Here is a 15963-nt window from a genome sequence, read left to right on the forward strand (position 1 = left end):
GGAGCTGGGTGTTGAAGGAAGTGGTGGCCAGAGGGTGACCCCTGGCGCACTGTGCTTAACCTCTTTGATCCCCAGTTTTCTCTGTAAAAGAGGGGAAATTATGCTAGCTCCCTGCTCAGGATTGCTGAGAGGAATTAATTACATTACGATTTTGGAGCGGGGAGGAAGCACGGGGATTAGCTACAGTATCATCCTGTAAATGAAAGACTCCAGACAGGACCCAGACATGTCCAGCTGGGGAATAGACTTGGTGACTGGGAATGTCCCCTTGGATAAAGTCAGCGAAACAGAGCCCGATGGATTTGCGGCCAGTTCCCATTCGCTCCGGGACCTTGCTCTTCCTGCAAGAAACATTTGGCCCTCATTGCTGCTGGGACCTGCACACAGACCCACAACCTGGCCTCCCACTCCACGTGAGACAGGTACAAGCGATGAAGATGCACCGACGGTGCTCTTTCCCCGTGCTCACCCAAGCTGCGCATACAGAAGCTCGTGTTAAACTGCCAACCGGGCTTACATGAATTATCAGGAGGTTCCCAATCTTTGCTTTGGGGAAGGGTTTACACCCTAAGCAAATCTTACTGAACATTTCTGAAGAACTTATTCTTTGCCGCTTGAGATTTCTGTGAGTTGATTTCATGTGACGTGTGGGCGTGCATTCGAAAAAATAATCATTCTGGTAGGGGAGTCTTACTGACAAAGGAACCAATGAAGAAAGACCTTGCATTTGAGAGAACTAAGCAGAGTGTCTCTCCCTGTACCAGGGAACCCAGCAAAGGGTGAGAACGTAACTCTGGATGGAAACTCACTGCTGGGACTCACAGAGAGAGAGAACAAACTAGTGGTTACCAGCAGGGAGAGGGAAGGGGGAGGGGCATCGTAGGGGAGTAAGAGGTAAAAACCATTATGTACAAAATAAGCTACAAGGATATACAGGCCAAGACGGGAAATGTAGCCAATATTTCACAATAACTACAACTGGAGTGTAACCTTTAAAAATTGTGAATCACTGCACGGTACGCCTATAAGTTAGATAATATTGTGCATCAACTATACTTCAACAAAAATAAATAAATGAAAATAAAAACATCGACAAAAACTGAAGCTCCCTGGTGGTTAAGCTGAGCATTTGGCCTGATTTCTGGGGAAGGTTGTGCCAACATAGAGCCGCATTAGGGCTGAAGAGCAGGGAGATCCAGAGCCTTTCCCCAAGGAGCAGGAGCTGCTGTTATCCTGGGTGCTACTCACGGGCCTCTTCTGTCCTCCGCTTCTCGGAGGGCCGGCTGGGCTCCCCAATCCCAATCACGTTGGCTGCAACTGTGCGGAATTCATATTCGACCCAAGGGTTCAAACCCACCACAGTCGCTGTGAATGTCTTCCCATCGATGAGTTCTGGGACTGAAAGACACCAAAAGGAGGGGATGTTTCATGAGATTCCATGTTAGGAAGATAGGCACTTCTAGCCATCAACATCACTGTCACCATGCTCGGGGCATGGCTGCTGGTCTGAGGGTAGCTGCACAAACAGCCCTTGCAGGGAGGTCATCCCAGACCTCTCTGTGCCACACTAATAAACTCAAATCACACACCAGCAGATGACATCACAAAAGACAGTCGTCACTACTGTCCTTACCACACATGTTTTTCAGCATATACTGTATCGAGCTGGGCACTTTGTTTAATTCCTGTGAATAAGGTAAAATTATTCTCTTCATTTTTAAAGATGAGAAAAATGTAGCACATAGAGGTCAAGTGACTCACCCAAGGTCAGCCTGGGTTTGCACCTTTGTCTGACCGCATGGCCCAAGCGCTATAACTTATTATAACAATGGAGTAATGATGTTACAAAACCATACTACTGTCAATGAACTGTATTAACACGTCCAGGAAAAGAATCTGTAAACCTAAAAAGGACGGCTCATGAAGAACACAAAAAATGGAGGCAGAGAGGCAGAATTTGACAGTGTTCATCCGGCAGGATTTGGGGAAGCCTCCTCCGCAGAGGACAGGGCCTACTGCTTGATGCCGCAAGCCGTGGAGCTCCGCACTTGGCTTCTGCACTCACTGTGCAACCTTTTGGGTTTTGCATTGATTACTATGAAGATTTCCCACTGGGCCCTGGAGACTCACAGGGACGTCTCCTGCGACAAAGCGGAGGCCCCTGTACTAGGCTTCCGTGGCTTCCAGCCTTTGCGGGGCCACACTTACACAGTCCTGTCCTCCAAAGGCTCTGGAGTCAGATACTCAGGATTCTAATCCTAACGCCACACTTAGGAGCCAGATGACCTTGGGCAAGTTGCTTAACCTTTCCATGCCTTGGTTTCCTCACCACAAAATAAGCCTAAGAACAGCATGTATTCATAGTGCAGTTGAGAAGCTTCAAGAAAAGCACTTGGCAGAGCCTGTGGCACATTGTAAGGGCCTGACCAACCCCAGCTGCTTTCTTTTGTAAACCATCCCTTTTATTGTCATCAGCATCTTCCTCCCCCTCCTTTCCTTCATTACATTTATGAAGCAATTTACTTTTTTTTAAGTTTCACAATCATTTCTGTATTGAGTCATAACAATTCTTATTTTGCCTATTGAACAGAAGAGGAAAGTGAAGGTGTATAAAAATGTGCTGATTAGAAGAGTCAGGACTAGAATTCACATCTAGTCCTGATTTATCCTTTCCTTCCCTCCTAAAACACTCGCCTGACTCAGAAGAAAGTCAATGATTCAGCTGGAAACACAGAAACCCATTTCTGAGGTTAGATAAGCTCAAATGGAAAAAAGCAGAGGAGTGTGTAACTTGCTTGCAATAACTACTTGTTTGTCCGTATTTTCCTCAAACAAAACCTAAATAAAATGACAAAATGAGTCAATTTGGAGGTATAGACAAGAGCAGCCAACTTACATATTCTTTAACAAAATCTCATGCCTCTTCATGCCCAAATGTATCCATCTAAAAAATTGGGCAGCAAGTCAAGAGGCTCGTGCAGTCCTTAGATACGGGTTTCTTGAAAGCAGTGCACAAACTACAAAGACTGTGATTGTAGAGTAATATAGTCCACTGCTTTTCAAAGTGCACTTCTGGTGGTACCCAGATGATTTTAGGTAATGCACAGATAGATGATGCATTTTATTTTTATAACTAATGTATTTAAAAATATGTGTTAAAAATATAACCAACACAACAGACCTACGATCATTTCAGACTTATTGCTTAGAACAAATTTAAAAACAAATATGAATCAATAGAAAGAAATATATTAAATAAATGATAGTATAGTTGGTTGAGGTCTAGGAAACACTGCCATAACGTCTCATTTGCAGCTGTGTCTGAACAGGAACCTGGATGCCCCTTGGCTTCTGCCACAGAGCTGTGTCCATTCTGCTGAGTTTCAGAAGCCCCTGTGAGATACCAGCACCAGGCATCGTGGTACCTGTATTGACTGCTTGCCAGCCCACGGAGAACGGAGTCCTGGCTTGGATGACATACATGGTGATGGGGCTGTGGTTGTCAGGCCCGGGTCTCCAGGAGAGCTGAGCGGTGGTATCTGTAATTTCATCTATGGTCACGGCCTCTGGGGGGCCTGGAGGACCTGTGAAAGATCAAGACCCTCAGAAGTGAAGCAGTGTGTTCAAATGTCCAAGGAAGTGATCACTTTGTTGACTAGGGTGCTGACGTATTCATCTGTTGATTCATCCACCCACAGATTCATCACTTGTCAATTCTGTTTTGAATAGCTCTTAGGTGCCTGGCTTTCTTCTAGGCTCTGAAACTACAGAGATGCGTGAGACATGGCCCAGCCCCTTCCTTCCAGGGGGTCACAATATAATTAATATAGGAAAAACTAATAGGTACACAAAGAATTACAACAGAATAATTGCTCTAGATGCCAAGAGAGAATATTGGGGTACCACCAGGGCCCACGTTCATGAATCCATCCGTCATATATTTACAGGTTCCTACTATGGGTTGGACACTGTTATCTGGGGACACGGCAGTGATAAATGAAGGTTAGAGTCTTCTGGAAATGCTCATTTCTACCCCTGATGATGTGACTTTAGAACTCGGGGGGGTCACAGTGTTCCTCTGCACATTCCAGCTGCACTGGAACGTCCACATCAAATGCCAGCGCACACTAGTGTGCAAGGGAACTGCCGTGAAAGCGGCTCGTGCCCAAGAGCAAAGACTGTGGCTTCTTCAAAGCAGTTTCAAATCAGCTTGGCATCTAAGGACCCACATTGGCAGTTTCTGTAAATCATACCTGTATTTTTCATCTTATGCTCTGGATGTGAATTGTTTCTGCCACTGTACTTAGACCATTGAAATGGGAGGAAATAAGTTTTAAATGAAGGCTTGGAAATCACAACGAAACAGGGCTGGAGAGCGGTTGGCAAGCAAACATGAAATAACAACAGAGCCAGAGAGCAAAGATCCAAAGCTGCTCTTGATTCCAACACGGAAAGCTCTTAGCAGGCAGTTAAAGACATTTCTAACAAGTGACCACCTGGGCAGAGAAGGTGAGTGTGAGGGAGACATCACGACAAAGCTCGTGTCCATTAGACGGGAGTAAGGAGATCTTCCTGGGAGGGATGTGCTGAGGCCCAGGGTACCAATCAAATGTTCTGCCAAAATACTACGAGGCCACAGCACAGGGGCAGGGAAGAAAAAGACCTTTCACAGATTCCTGAGAAGTTAATGGCAATTTCTGGAAGTAAGACTTTGTTCTGGGATTCACTTCTGCACTCTTTAAGCAATGCCCTAAATTTCTCTTTCCTTTTTTAAAAATCATCTTTTATAGACCCACAGGTGAGACAATTTATCTTCTCCCTCCTACTCCTGAATGAAAGGTCTGCAAGTCTGTACGCTGGCACTGATTAATTTTCCATAGTGACATTTCAGCATGTCAGTCTAATACCATCCAGATAGAGCTGAGGTCACCTCAGGTCTTCAGGACTCTTATTAACCAGAGAAAGTCCACAAGACAATATAATCTTTTTTTTTTTTTTTCTAACCAGCTTTCTTATTCTAGCATCCCCATCCCTTTTTTTTTTTTAGATGCTCCTTCCATGGCCTTTAGAATCAAAGTACCACAAGCAGAAAAGCGTTCCTCTCCAGCTTCCTCAATGAATGACACTGATAGGAAGATCTGAGCCCACTGTTGGCAACTAGGAAGGAGGACATGAAGGGGTGGCCTGAATTTGGCCATTGGAGATAAGATGTACTTTCACAGCATGGTTTGCTGTTTGTTATGCTACCCGCCCCACCCAAGTGTAGCTATGTTACACCTTACAGAATGTTTACCAACTTTGTTTTGGGGAAGTTGGGTCTCTCTTTCAAAATGACAAAATGAGCAAATGTTTATCCTCTAAGCAAAGTGTTAACATGCTCTGGGGCTCATACAAGCTTGTGTCTCAGGCAATAGCAGAGGGAATGCCGGTGCTACACCTGCGTCCCTGCTTCTTTCTCAGGAAAGCGTGGCCTTTCCAGCTGCTGTGTGAGTGCTCTAGATTAAATAAAGTAGATAACAGAGAATCAAGGAAGTCAGAGCCAAGACTCCAAGCTTTACCAGTTTCAAATAAAAAAATCTCTTACAGGTCAGTGAAACGCTGCACAGGCACAGCTAGGAGGAGATAAAACCAAAGATTATGGTTTAAAATGGCATATTAATTTATTGGCCTTATTAACTGATTAGGCTAGATTTTCTTTTAGACCGTGTTTGCAAATTCCTCTTGGTATTTAATGTTATCTTCTGTGAAATGAAGTATACAATATCATTTAAGAAATTCACGTATTACCGATTTAAATATTTATTAGTCTCATTTATTGGTGTTTAAACTGCTGATCTGAACATGATCCTAATTAAATAGAGGATACATTTCAAGCAACAGAATTCTTTGTTTCGTCCCCAAGGGGAGAGCAGACCAGCTCTGGTGTATTGTAAAATGGAAGTAAACAGGATCCTGTAAGTTATTCTATGGGTAACTCTACCCCGATTGGAAGTTTTTTCTCTTATCTGGCCCTTATCTGTGCCATTATAGGAAGGTTTTTAAGGCAATTTAAAGGGGAACCAAAGTAGACCCTATGGAGAAGCTATTTTTCTTGACCCTCTCTTGACAATCACTTTGAGTTGCTAACCTCCACACACCTCCTCCCCTCATGTTATACCCGGAGGATACAGCAACACTTTTTGTTGCTTCCAATAATATCTTATCCTCTGTGCACTCAGATTCACCCTGCCTCCAAATCTGATATCGCCTGGATTTCTGTTTTCTGGGACTCAAAATTCTGCTGGCCAAAGATTCCTAAACACCAATAGTTAGGGTTCAAATGAAGGAGATGCCGGCAAGAGGTTATTTGGGTGTTCTGATTTGGCTTTACATTTAACTTCAGCAACCCCCTGAGCGTGCATCAGTTTGATTCTGGTACATACACTGGTTCACGAAGACGTGACCTTTAATTAAATATATAATTCTTAAAAGTCCTTTAAACATTGGTTTGGAGGGGCTCCGCCACGTCATGCACAGCCATTAGGGTGAAGTTAGGCCACGTCAATTACGTGCAAGAGAATCTCACAAATGTCAGTTTTGACATCAGCTCCCTGCTTATTTACTTACTACATCCCAGGCAGTCAGGAACTATTTCCTTCTAAAGTTATATTTTAGAAAATGGACAGAACTATTAACGTGGGAGGGGAAACTGGGAAAAACTGGTGATGATTTTACTTAAGCCACTGTTACATCAGTGACCTAACACACAACAGTAAGTCCCTTACATACGAATGAGTTCCGTTCCGAGATCGCATTTGGAAGCCCAATTTGTTTGTAAGTCCAACAAACTTAGTAGCCTAGGTACCCAACTAACACAATCAGCTATATAGTACTGGACTGTAATAGGTGTATAATGCTTTTCACACAAATAATACATAAAAACCAAACAAACAAAAACAAGAAAACATTTTTTATCTTACAGTATAGTACCTTGAAAAGTACAGTGGTACAGTATAACGGCTGGCATACGGGGACTGGCATCAAGTGAACAGGCAAGAAGAGGTACTGACTAGAGGAGGGAGAGCAGGTGAGAGATGGTAGAGCTGAAGGATTGTCAGCAGTAGGAGATGGAGGGCAAGCTGCAGTTTCACTCACGCCTGACCACTGATGGAACGCACATTTGCGTCTCTGAAGTCTGCAACTTGAAGGTTCATATGTAGGGGACTTACCGTCATTTGGTTTAGCCCAGACGAAAGAGTAAAAGGCACAGTCTGATCCTTCTTTAAGCCATTTGCTTTTCTTAATCTAAAGTTATTCTAGAAGGTCATATCAACTCCAACCCTGTAAATCAGGGCACTGGGGGCATTCCTTGGAGTTATTTTCAGTAGGGAGTAACTGGATTTGCTCTGCACTTTCTGATCCCCCATGAGAAATAGTTGCACACGAAACTTCTGTTGGCTCTTAACCACTGTTTACAATGTTTGCCTGCTATTATCTTTCTCCCCTGTAATTCTAAACCACTTAGGTGTTTAGAACTCTGTGAAGGAGCAGATATCACAAATATATTTTAAGAACAAAACCCCAGGGACTTCCCTGGTGGTGCAGTGGTTAAGAATCTGCCTGCCACAAAGGAATCCAAATTGGAAAAGAAGTAAAATTGTCACTCTTTGCAGATGACATGATATTATATATAGAAAACCCTAAAGACTCTACCAGAAAACTGCTAGCACTCATTGATGAGTTTAGTCAAGTAGCAGGATACAAAATTAATGCACAGAAATCTCTTGCATTCCTATACACTAACAACGGAAGAGCAGGAAGAGAAATTAAGGAAACTCTCCCATTCACCATTGCAACCAAAAGAATAAAATACCTAGGAATAAACCTGCCTAAGGAGGCAAAAGATCTGTATGCAGAAAACTTTAAGACATTGATGAAAGAAATCAAAGACGACACAAACAGATGGAGGGACATACCATGTTCCTGGATTGGAAGAATCAACATCGTGAAAATGTCTGTACTACCCAAAGCAATTTACAGGTTCAATGCAATCCCGATCAAATTACCAATGGCATTTTTCACAGAACTAGAGCAAGAAATCTTACGATTTGTATGGAAACGCAAAAGACCCCGAATAGCCAAAGCAATCTTGAGAAGGAAAAATGGAGTTGGTGGAATCAGGCTTCCTGACTTCAAACTATACTACAAGGCCATAGTGATCAAGACAGTATGGTACTGGCACAAAAATAGAAAGGGAGATCAATGGAATAGAATAGAGAACTCAGAAGTAAGCCCAAACACACATGGGCACCTTATCTTTGACAAAGGAGGCACGAGTATACAATGGAAAAAAGACAGCCTCTTCAATAACTGGTGCTGGGAAAATTGGACAGCAACATGCAAAAGAATGAAATTAGAACACTTCCTAACACCATACACAAAAATAAACTCCAAATGGATTAAAGACCTACATGTAAGGCCAGACACTATAAAACTCCTAGAGGAAAACATAGGCAGAACACTCTATGACATCCATCAAAGCAACATCCTTTTTGACCCACCTCCTAGAATCAGGGAAATAAAATCAAGAATAAACGAATGGGACCTCATGAAACTTAAAAGCTTTTGCACAGCAAAAGAAACCATAAACAAAACTAAAAGGCAACCCTCAGAATGGGAAAAAATAATTGCCTATGAAACGACAGACAAAGGATTAACCTCCAAAATAAACAAGCAGCTCATGAAGCTTAATACCAAAAAAGCAAATAACCCAATCCACAAATGGGCAGAAGACCTAAATAGACATTTCTCCAAAGAAGACATACAGATGGCCAACAAACACATGAAAAGATGCTCAACATCACTCATCATCAGAGAAATGCAAGTCAAAGCCACAATGAGGTATCACCTCACACCAATCAGAATGGCCATCATCACAAAGTCTGGAAACAACAAATGTTGGAGAGGGTGTGGAGAAAAGGGAACTCTCCTGCACTGTTGGTGGGACTGTAAGTTGGTACAGCCACTATGGAAAACAGTTTGGAGGTTCCTTAAAAAACTACAAATAGAACTACCATATGATCCAGTCATCCCACTCCTGGGCATATATCCAAAGAAAACCATAATCCCAAAAGAAACTTGTACCATCATGTTTACTGCAGCACTATTTACAATAGCCAGGACATGGAAGCAACCTAAATGCCCATCAACCAATGAATGGATACAGAAGATGTGGCATATATATACAATGGAATGTTACTCAGCTATAAAAAGGGATGAGATGGAGCTATATGTCATGAGGTGGATAGAACTACAATCTGTCATACAGAGTGAAGTAAGTCAGAAAGAGAAGGACAAATATTGTATGCTAACTCACATATACGGAATCTAAACATGGTACTGATGAACTCAGTGACAAGAATAAGGATGCAGATACAGAGAATGGACTGGAGAACTCAAGGTATGGGAGGGGGCGGGGGGTGAAGGGGAAACTGAGACGAAGCGAGAGAGTAGCACAGACATATATATACTACCAACTGTAAAACAGTCAGTGGGAAGTTGTTGTATAACAAAGGGAGTCCAACTCGAGGATGGAAGATGCCTTAGAGGACTGGGGCGGTGGGGGGGGGGACTCGAGGGGGGGGAGTCAAGGAAGGGAGGGAATACGGGGATATGTGTATAAAAACAGATGACTGAACTTGGTGTACCCCCCCAAAAAAAAAAAATTAAAAAAAAAAAAAAAGAATCTGCCTGCCAATGCAGGGGACATGGGTTTGATCCCTGGACCGGAAATATCTCACATGCCACAGAGCAACTACGCCCGTGTACCACGACTACTGAGCCCAGGCACTGCAAATGCTGAAGCCCGCGGGCCTAGAGCACATGCTCTGCAACAACAGAAGCCACTGCAATGAGAAGCTCGCGCACTGCAATGAAGAGTAGCCCCGGCTCACCTCACCGCAACTAGAGAAAGCCAGTGTGCAGCAAGGAAGACCCAACGCAGACAGACAGACAGACAGACAGACAGACAGAAATGCATACATACATACGAACAAAACCCCAAACTCCCATACCTCTCACAATCAGGTCTGCAGCGGCAGACAGCTTGTCGACACTTGTTTGGACCATGCAGACGAATTTCCCAGCATGCTTCAGCTGGATGTTTCGGATCATCAAATCACCAGCTGAATCCTGCTGATAAAGTAGGGGAAAGTGGCTACAATTACTTTTTAATGAGCTCTAAATATCATTATCACATGAAGGACACTGTGACTAATGGGTTTATTTTACACTGGCTGATGAAAACATTAGCGACGCAATCCATGGCCTATTACAAATGTGAGTCTGCCTGAGAGATAAGAACAGCCACATCTTCAGAACACACCTTGGACAAGACCTCAGGTGTCTGGCTTCTCTGCGTCTCTGGAACAGTTTGCCACCCACGTTGGCTGCTGATCTAGTCCTGTGGAATTCTTCAGATACGCCCTCAGCCTACAGCCTTCGCTGGCACTGCAGGACTTGGGAACTCCATATTTGGAAAGCGGAGGCAAGCCCGAGTTTGGAAGCACCTGTATTTCACTGCACAACCCTGCCTTATAGCCAGCATTCTGATCGCTCCCAGGTCTGAAATAATGAATTATGAGGACCAGACTCTCCAAGGAAATCTTGCATCACCTAGTGTGGAACGGTGCTAATTTGTTTTCCAACGCCAATGGTATGTTTGATCAGCAGATGAATAGGACTAATTGCACCCCGGCATGGATGTCTATGTGCCCTAGAAATATTTCTACATCACTCACCAGCATGGTACTTTTAATAAATGTGAGAAGATGCCTCTACAGGCCATCACAAAGCTGGCATTTTAACTGAAGAACACTGCTACACCTTGGAGTTCGGTTTCGTAGCTCTGTTAGTCAAAAGCTTGGAGAACAGCTGCTTGAGCAAGAGAACACCCGGGGCTCAGAGTCAGGAAGCTATGCTTATTTCTAAACCTTGATGGATGACAAGATAACATAGGTTGTTTTGGCCCTATTGTTATTCTTCTAAATGATAATAATATTGGATAATACTTAATGGTATTTAATATCTCACAGGCATATATTACAGTACATACGACATGTCCTGTGAGGTAGGTACCTGTGTTTTCCTTACTTTACAGATTGAGGAAACTCAAGCACAAAGAGTTTATTAGTCTTGCCTAGAGTCACTTAGCTGGTCAATGGCAGAACCAGGATGTGAGCCCACAGGGTTTCAGGCTCCAGTCCCTACCCTTTACTAGAATGCTGTATTAGCATCTGGAAAGATCCTATTCTCATTCTAAATTAATGTGTACTTGGTATCCCTCCTTGGTTTCAGCACAACATATTACATATTTACCCAGGGCAATGAAAAACACAGAACTGCCAATAGTTGTAGATAGGATTACAAGAAAGGCAAAAGTATATCGTCAAGAGAGAACTGAAGTTTGGGGACTTAGTTGTCTGGGACTGATCCCTGCTGTGTGACTTCCTGTGAGTCTCTTAATGTCTCTGGGCCTTAGTTTATTGACCTGTGAAAGAAGGATGCATTGCCTACCATGCTGGCTTCTGAGAATCAAATGAGATTGTAGGAGTATGTTTATGTGAAATCCTGAAAACTGTGAAGCACAGAGTAAATTTATATTGGTATTATGGGCAGCCATGACCAATTTCCTTTGTGAAACAATTATGTCAAAGATATTAAACTAATTCAAGAAGAGCTGTGCTTTTTATTTTAAACCTGAAATCTTTTTTTATTTATAACACTTGGATTCTCATCCAGATTCTACTACTTACTAATCAAATCTTACAAATGCTGGTAAAATAGGAAATTGCTACTACATTTCACAGAGATTCTGTGAGGATTGAAGAGCTGATATGTATGAAAATGCTTGATAAATGGTTAGGCACTTTGCAAATATAAGGTATCGTCATCATGATGATGATTAATACTTTTTTACCGAAAACATTTCATTTGCTAGGACTTTGAGCATAGGCTTAAACAAAATACATGCCTCACAAAGGGGTGTGTGCAGGCAGAGCGGGAAGTACAGTGGTTTAAAGGAAATACCCACACTATCTCAATAATTCGTTTTATTCACCAAGGGCTTGAAGGTTCCAGAAACTAGTTGTAGCCTGGAGATTTCAGACCATAGCAATTCATTAACAGACTTTTGTGACTGTGTGGTTCGGAGTGTGCTCTCCTTATTTACAAATTTTGACTAGATTTGTGTTTTTAAAGTAAAAGTGAAACAAAGAAAAAAAGTAAAGTCAGGACTGAGGTAAGAGTCTCACAGGAGGAGACCACAATAACTTTCTCTTTCCCTTCAGTCATCCAGACCAAACTGTTTACTGAGATCTACATGTATGTTTCTGCCGTAAGGAACAAAACAGCACTGTGGTCTGTTCCGTTCCTGAGCGAACACTCAGAGGTGATCAGAGGACAATGAAATAATAACTTTTCCAAAAAGTGTCGGCTCTACCAAGCATCGTTTGCGTGGTACTGATCGAGGATGTAGAAACTGTGAAATGGGCTTGCCTTCAGAATTGCTTCCTTACCTGTCTGTTGTCCAGCACTAACTCTATAGACACTAATGATCCTGGTGTTTGTAGTGCTGTCCCGAATTGTGCAGTTATTATACTTCTTAGCAACGGTTGATTGGTGCTAGTACCGGTATCACAAAAGAGACAGACACTTCCCATACAAAAGGCTGATGAGAGTGATTTCACAGACAGAGGTCTCAACAAAAGGTGGTCATTGGTGCTTGACTCCATCAGGGGTGTCTCCACCTGTGCCTCAGCCCTGGCCGCTGTGCAGCCGGTCCAGCATGAAGTGCACACCTGTCTGATTGGCAGGACATCTATTTTGATCGCCCAGGCACCTGTTCCGATTGGTTGGCGCCTGTTCATTCTGAGAGAGAATATTTTTATCATCTCTCGTGCCCAAGACATTTGTTTTGGTCTGAAAACAAATACTCTGTTCAATTTATGAAGGTTTTCTCCATATATACTCTCATGTTATTAATGTTACCCTTCCTTCAGTGAATACAATCGTTAAAGTTTCTCACATACCTCTTCTGCGGTAGGCACTGGGCTATGTAGTTTTCTAGACCTGAAGGTATTTAATATCCTCAATGCCTTTGTGAAGTCGTTAATATCACTCTCACTTGGTCAAGATTATTAGGGTGAACCATATCAAAGTGGTTAATAATGGCAATTCCAGGGGCTTCCTAGGTGGTGCAGTGGTTAAGAATCCGCCTGCCAATGCAGGGGACACAGGTTCGATCCCTGCTCCAGGAAGATCCCATTAAAAAAAGAAAGAAAAAATAATGGCAATTCCATCCAGCCTGTCTCAACCAGACTTCTAAGAGAGAATCAATAATGAGTAGACCCATCCACTGATGTAATGAAAAACTTCTCTCTCATGCATCTAAAATGGTACCAGTTGTATACGATCCTTGGAAGAATTGAGAAAATAGTTACCCAAATCATTTTTGGTGTTATGTTAACTCAAGAAAGAGGTACTGTTTGAGAAACACAGCAAGAATGTAAATAACAGGAACAGCACCATCTTTGAGAGGAACAACATATCATAGAGATAATGTGTAAGCTTTAGTACCTTTATTTCAACATAATGGGTGAGGGTAAGATGAGGAGAGCAAATCAGATTCCTGTGGGAGCATGAGGGATGGGAGGGCTTTGCAACACAGCCTCACGCTCAGATTCTGCTGTCTTTGATTGGACCCCTGCATGTTAATGACAGACAGAATGAATCGTTTTTTGTGTGTTTTTTAAAAATTTTTATTGGAGTATAGTTGATTTACAACGTTGTGTTAGTTTCAGGTGTACAGCAAAGTGAATCGGTTATACATATATATATATCCATTCTTTTTCAGATTTTCTTCCCATACAGGTCATTACAGAGTATTGAGTAGAGTTCCCGGCGCTATACTGTAGGTCCTTGTTAGTTACATTTTATGTGTAGTAGTGTGTATATGTCAATCCCAATCTCCCAATTTATCCCTCCCCCTGAATCTTCATTATTAATAGGAAAGTAGGGCTATGTTAGGGCAGAAAAATTATTTTTTTAAAAGTTTTTTTGATGTAGACCATTTTTAAAGTCTTTATTGAATTTGTTGCAGTATTGCTTCTGGGTTTTTTTGTTTTTGTTTTTGTTTTTATGTTTTGGTTTTTTTGGCCACAAGGTGTGTGGGATCTTAGCTCCCTGACCAGGGATCAAACCCACATCCCCTGCATTGGAAGGCCAGGTCTTAACCACTAGACCGCCAGGGAAATCCCAGGGGCAGAAAAATTATTTTTGAGAATGATTGTGATAGATTCAATTTGTTTCTAGATTTAACCTCTTCTTGGTGTGAGTTCAATGATACTATGTATATTTTACAGAAAGTAAGGCATTTTGAAAATTCAACTAATAGAATTCAAGTTATCTGGAGATAATAACTAATCTGATCAGACTTTCAGATTCAAGAAAGGGAGCCCTAACCTCGCAATGAGTCTTCTACAAGAGCTAAAGGGAGTTTAGTGAACAGCCTAAAAGCATCTGAGTAAACTGTTCTTAAGCTATTTTCTTAATCAGGTTCAATGGCATGTGGTACAGTATGGGGCAGAGAACTTGGGATCTGAAGTTTGAAGCTGAGTTCTGCAATTTAGTAGTAATGAGGCCAAAGCAAGCCATGTATCTCCCATGAGCCTCGGTTTTCTCATTCATACACAGTAAAGAATAACTAACCTGTAGGGTTAAGGATTATGAGGATTAAGAAAAGGCCTGGCATAGAGGTGGCTCAGTAAGCAGGGCCGCATTCATCACGCAGAAAGGAGCAGATATTAACTAAGAGTTTTTGGAAATAAGGTGTTTGAACAAAATCATTACAGGATAACTTTCTATTTCCTTTCAAGTTAGTCTAAACAAGTCGTTTGAGTCAGTTTTGTGATGTTTAGTTGCAGACTGTGTTTCCTGTGGATAGTTTGATATTAATACTTACCCCTCCAACTCTTTCAAAGTGGTCCCCATCTTTGTCAAAGTCTATCAGGTGTCCATTAAATGACCAAGTAAACACGATGTTTAGCGAGTGATCGTGGGTCACCTGGCACGGCAGAACAATACTCTCTCCAACGGTGACATCCATACTGGAAGGGGGTACCATTACCCTGGTTGGATCTGAAGAGTGAGAACAAAAGAAAACAACAAAGCCTGTTAGCTTGTGTGGAAATAAAAAGTATAATCCAAGTGCAGGATGAAATACTAAGGAGTTTTGCTTTATTTTTTCTTTGGCTGTGCCCGGCAAACCTCAGTCATCTGGGAAGCTCAGATTCGGGCCAGGAGGTCATTTTTAATATGAAAAGATGAAAACACTCATTATGTGAACCTTCATAGAGCAGCAGAACTCAGCTGGGGAGCACTTAGGTTAGGTCTCTTAAGACACTTATGGAAGGGCCTACTTCTGGCAGCCTGCTCTGAAATTGCCTCTTCAAAAAGGTTTTTAGATCTCCCCAGTTTCACTAGAAAGCAATATTTCAGTGGAGTGAAACAAGAAAATCCATGTTAATTTGAAGTTTGTTGCCTTTTTTTTCTATTACAAAAGTGATATGTGTTTAGTATGGGAAATTTAGAAAATTTACGAAAGTTAAAAGAAGGGACCAAGAAACAAAATAAAACAAAACAAAATCCTACTTAACCTCCTACTCTCCAGATAAAACCCCTATTTTCATTTTAGTGTAATTTCTCCCTGTGTTTTGGATTCATAGTTTTTCAGTTGTTTTGTTTTGCACTATTGCAAACATGCTACACATATGATTTTCCTGTCTTTTCTTTCTCTACTTAATATAGGCTTGTATCTTTAGCTATATATTTTTATAATCTACATAATACACTGTTAATAGTTTCAACCATTTTGAAACTAGTAAACATTTTAGTAAATTTTATCATATAATTATAAATAATGCTGTA

At 41.9% G+C, this 15963-nt stretch overlaps 1 protein-coding gene across 8 annotated transcripts in view; it reads right to left on the reverse strand.

Annotated features, from left to right (window-relative positions):
- CNTN4 (contactin 4) overlaps positions 1-15963 on the reverse strand; it is a 780243-nt gene that overhangs the window by 18333 nt on the left and 745947 nt on the right. For 7 of the 8 annotated variants that reach the window (XM_057706190.1, XM_057706187.1, XM_057706189.1 and 4 more), the window contains 4 exons: positions 14999-15174; positions 10053-10173; positions 3426-3584; positions 1249-1398 (listed from right to left, as the gene is read on the reverse strand). In XM_057706190.1, the coding sequence (XP_057562173.1) occupies positions 1249-1398; positions 3426-3584; positions 10053-10173; positions 14999-15174 (606 nt within the window). The remainder of the gene's footprint in view (positions 1-1248; positions 1399-3425; positions 3585-10052; positions 10174-14998; positions 15175-15963) is intronic. The other variant, XM_057706194.1, reaches the window with a different exon arrangement.

Source organism: Hippopotamus amphibius, chromosome 13, assembly GCF_030028045.1.
Source record: "Hippopotamus amphibius kiboko isolate mHipAmp2 chromosome 13, mHipAmp2.hap2, whole genome shotgun sequence".
NCBI classification, from domain to species: domain Eukaryota; kingdom Metazoa; phylum Chordata; class Mammalia; order Artiodactyla; family Hippopotamidae; genus Hippopotamus; species Hippopotamus amphibius.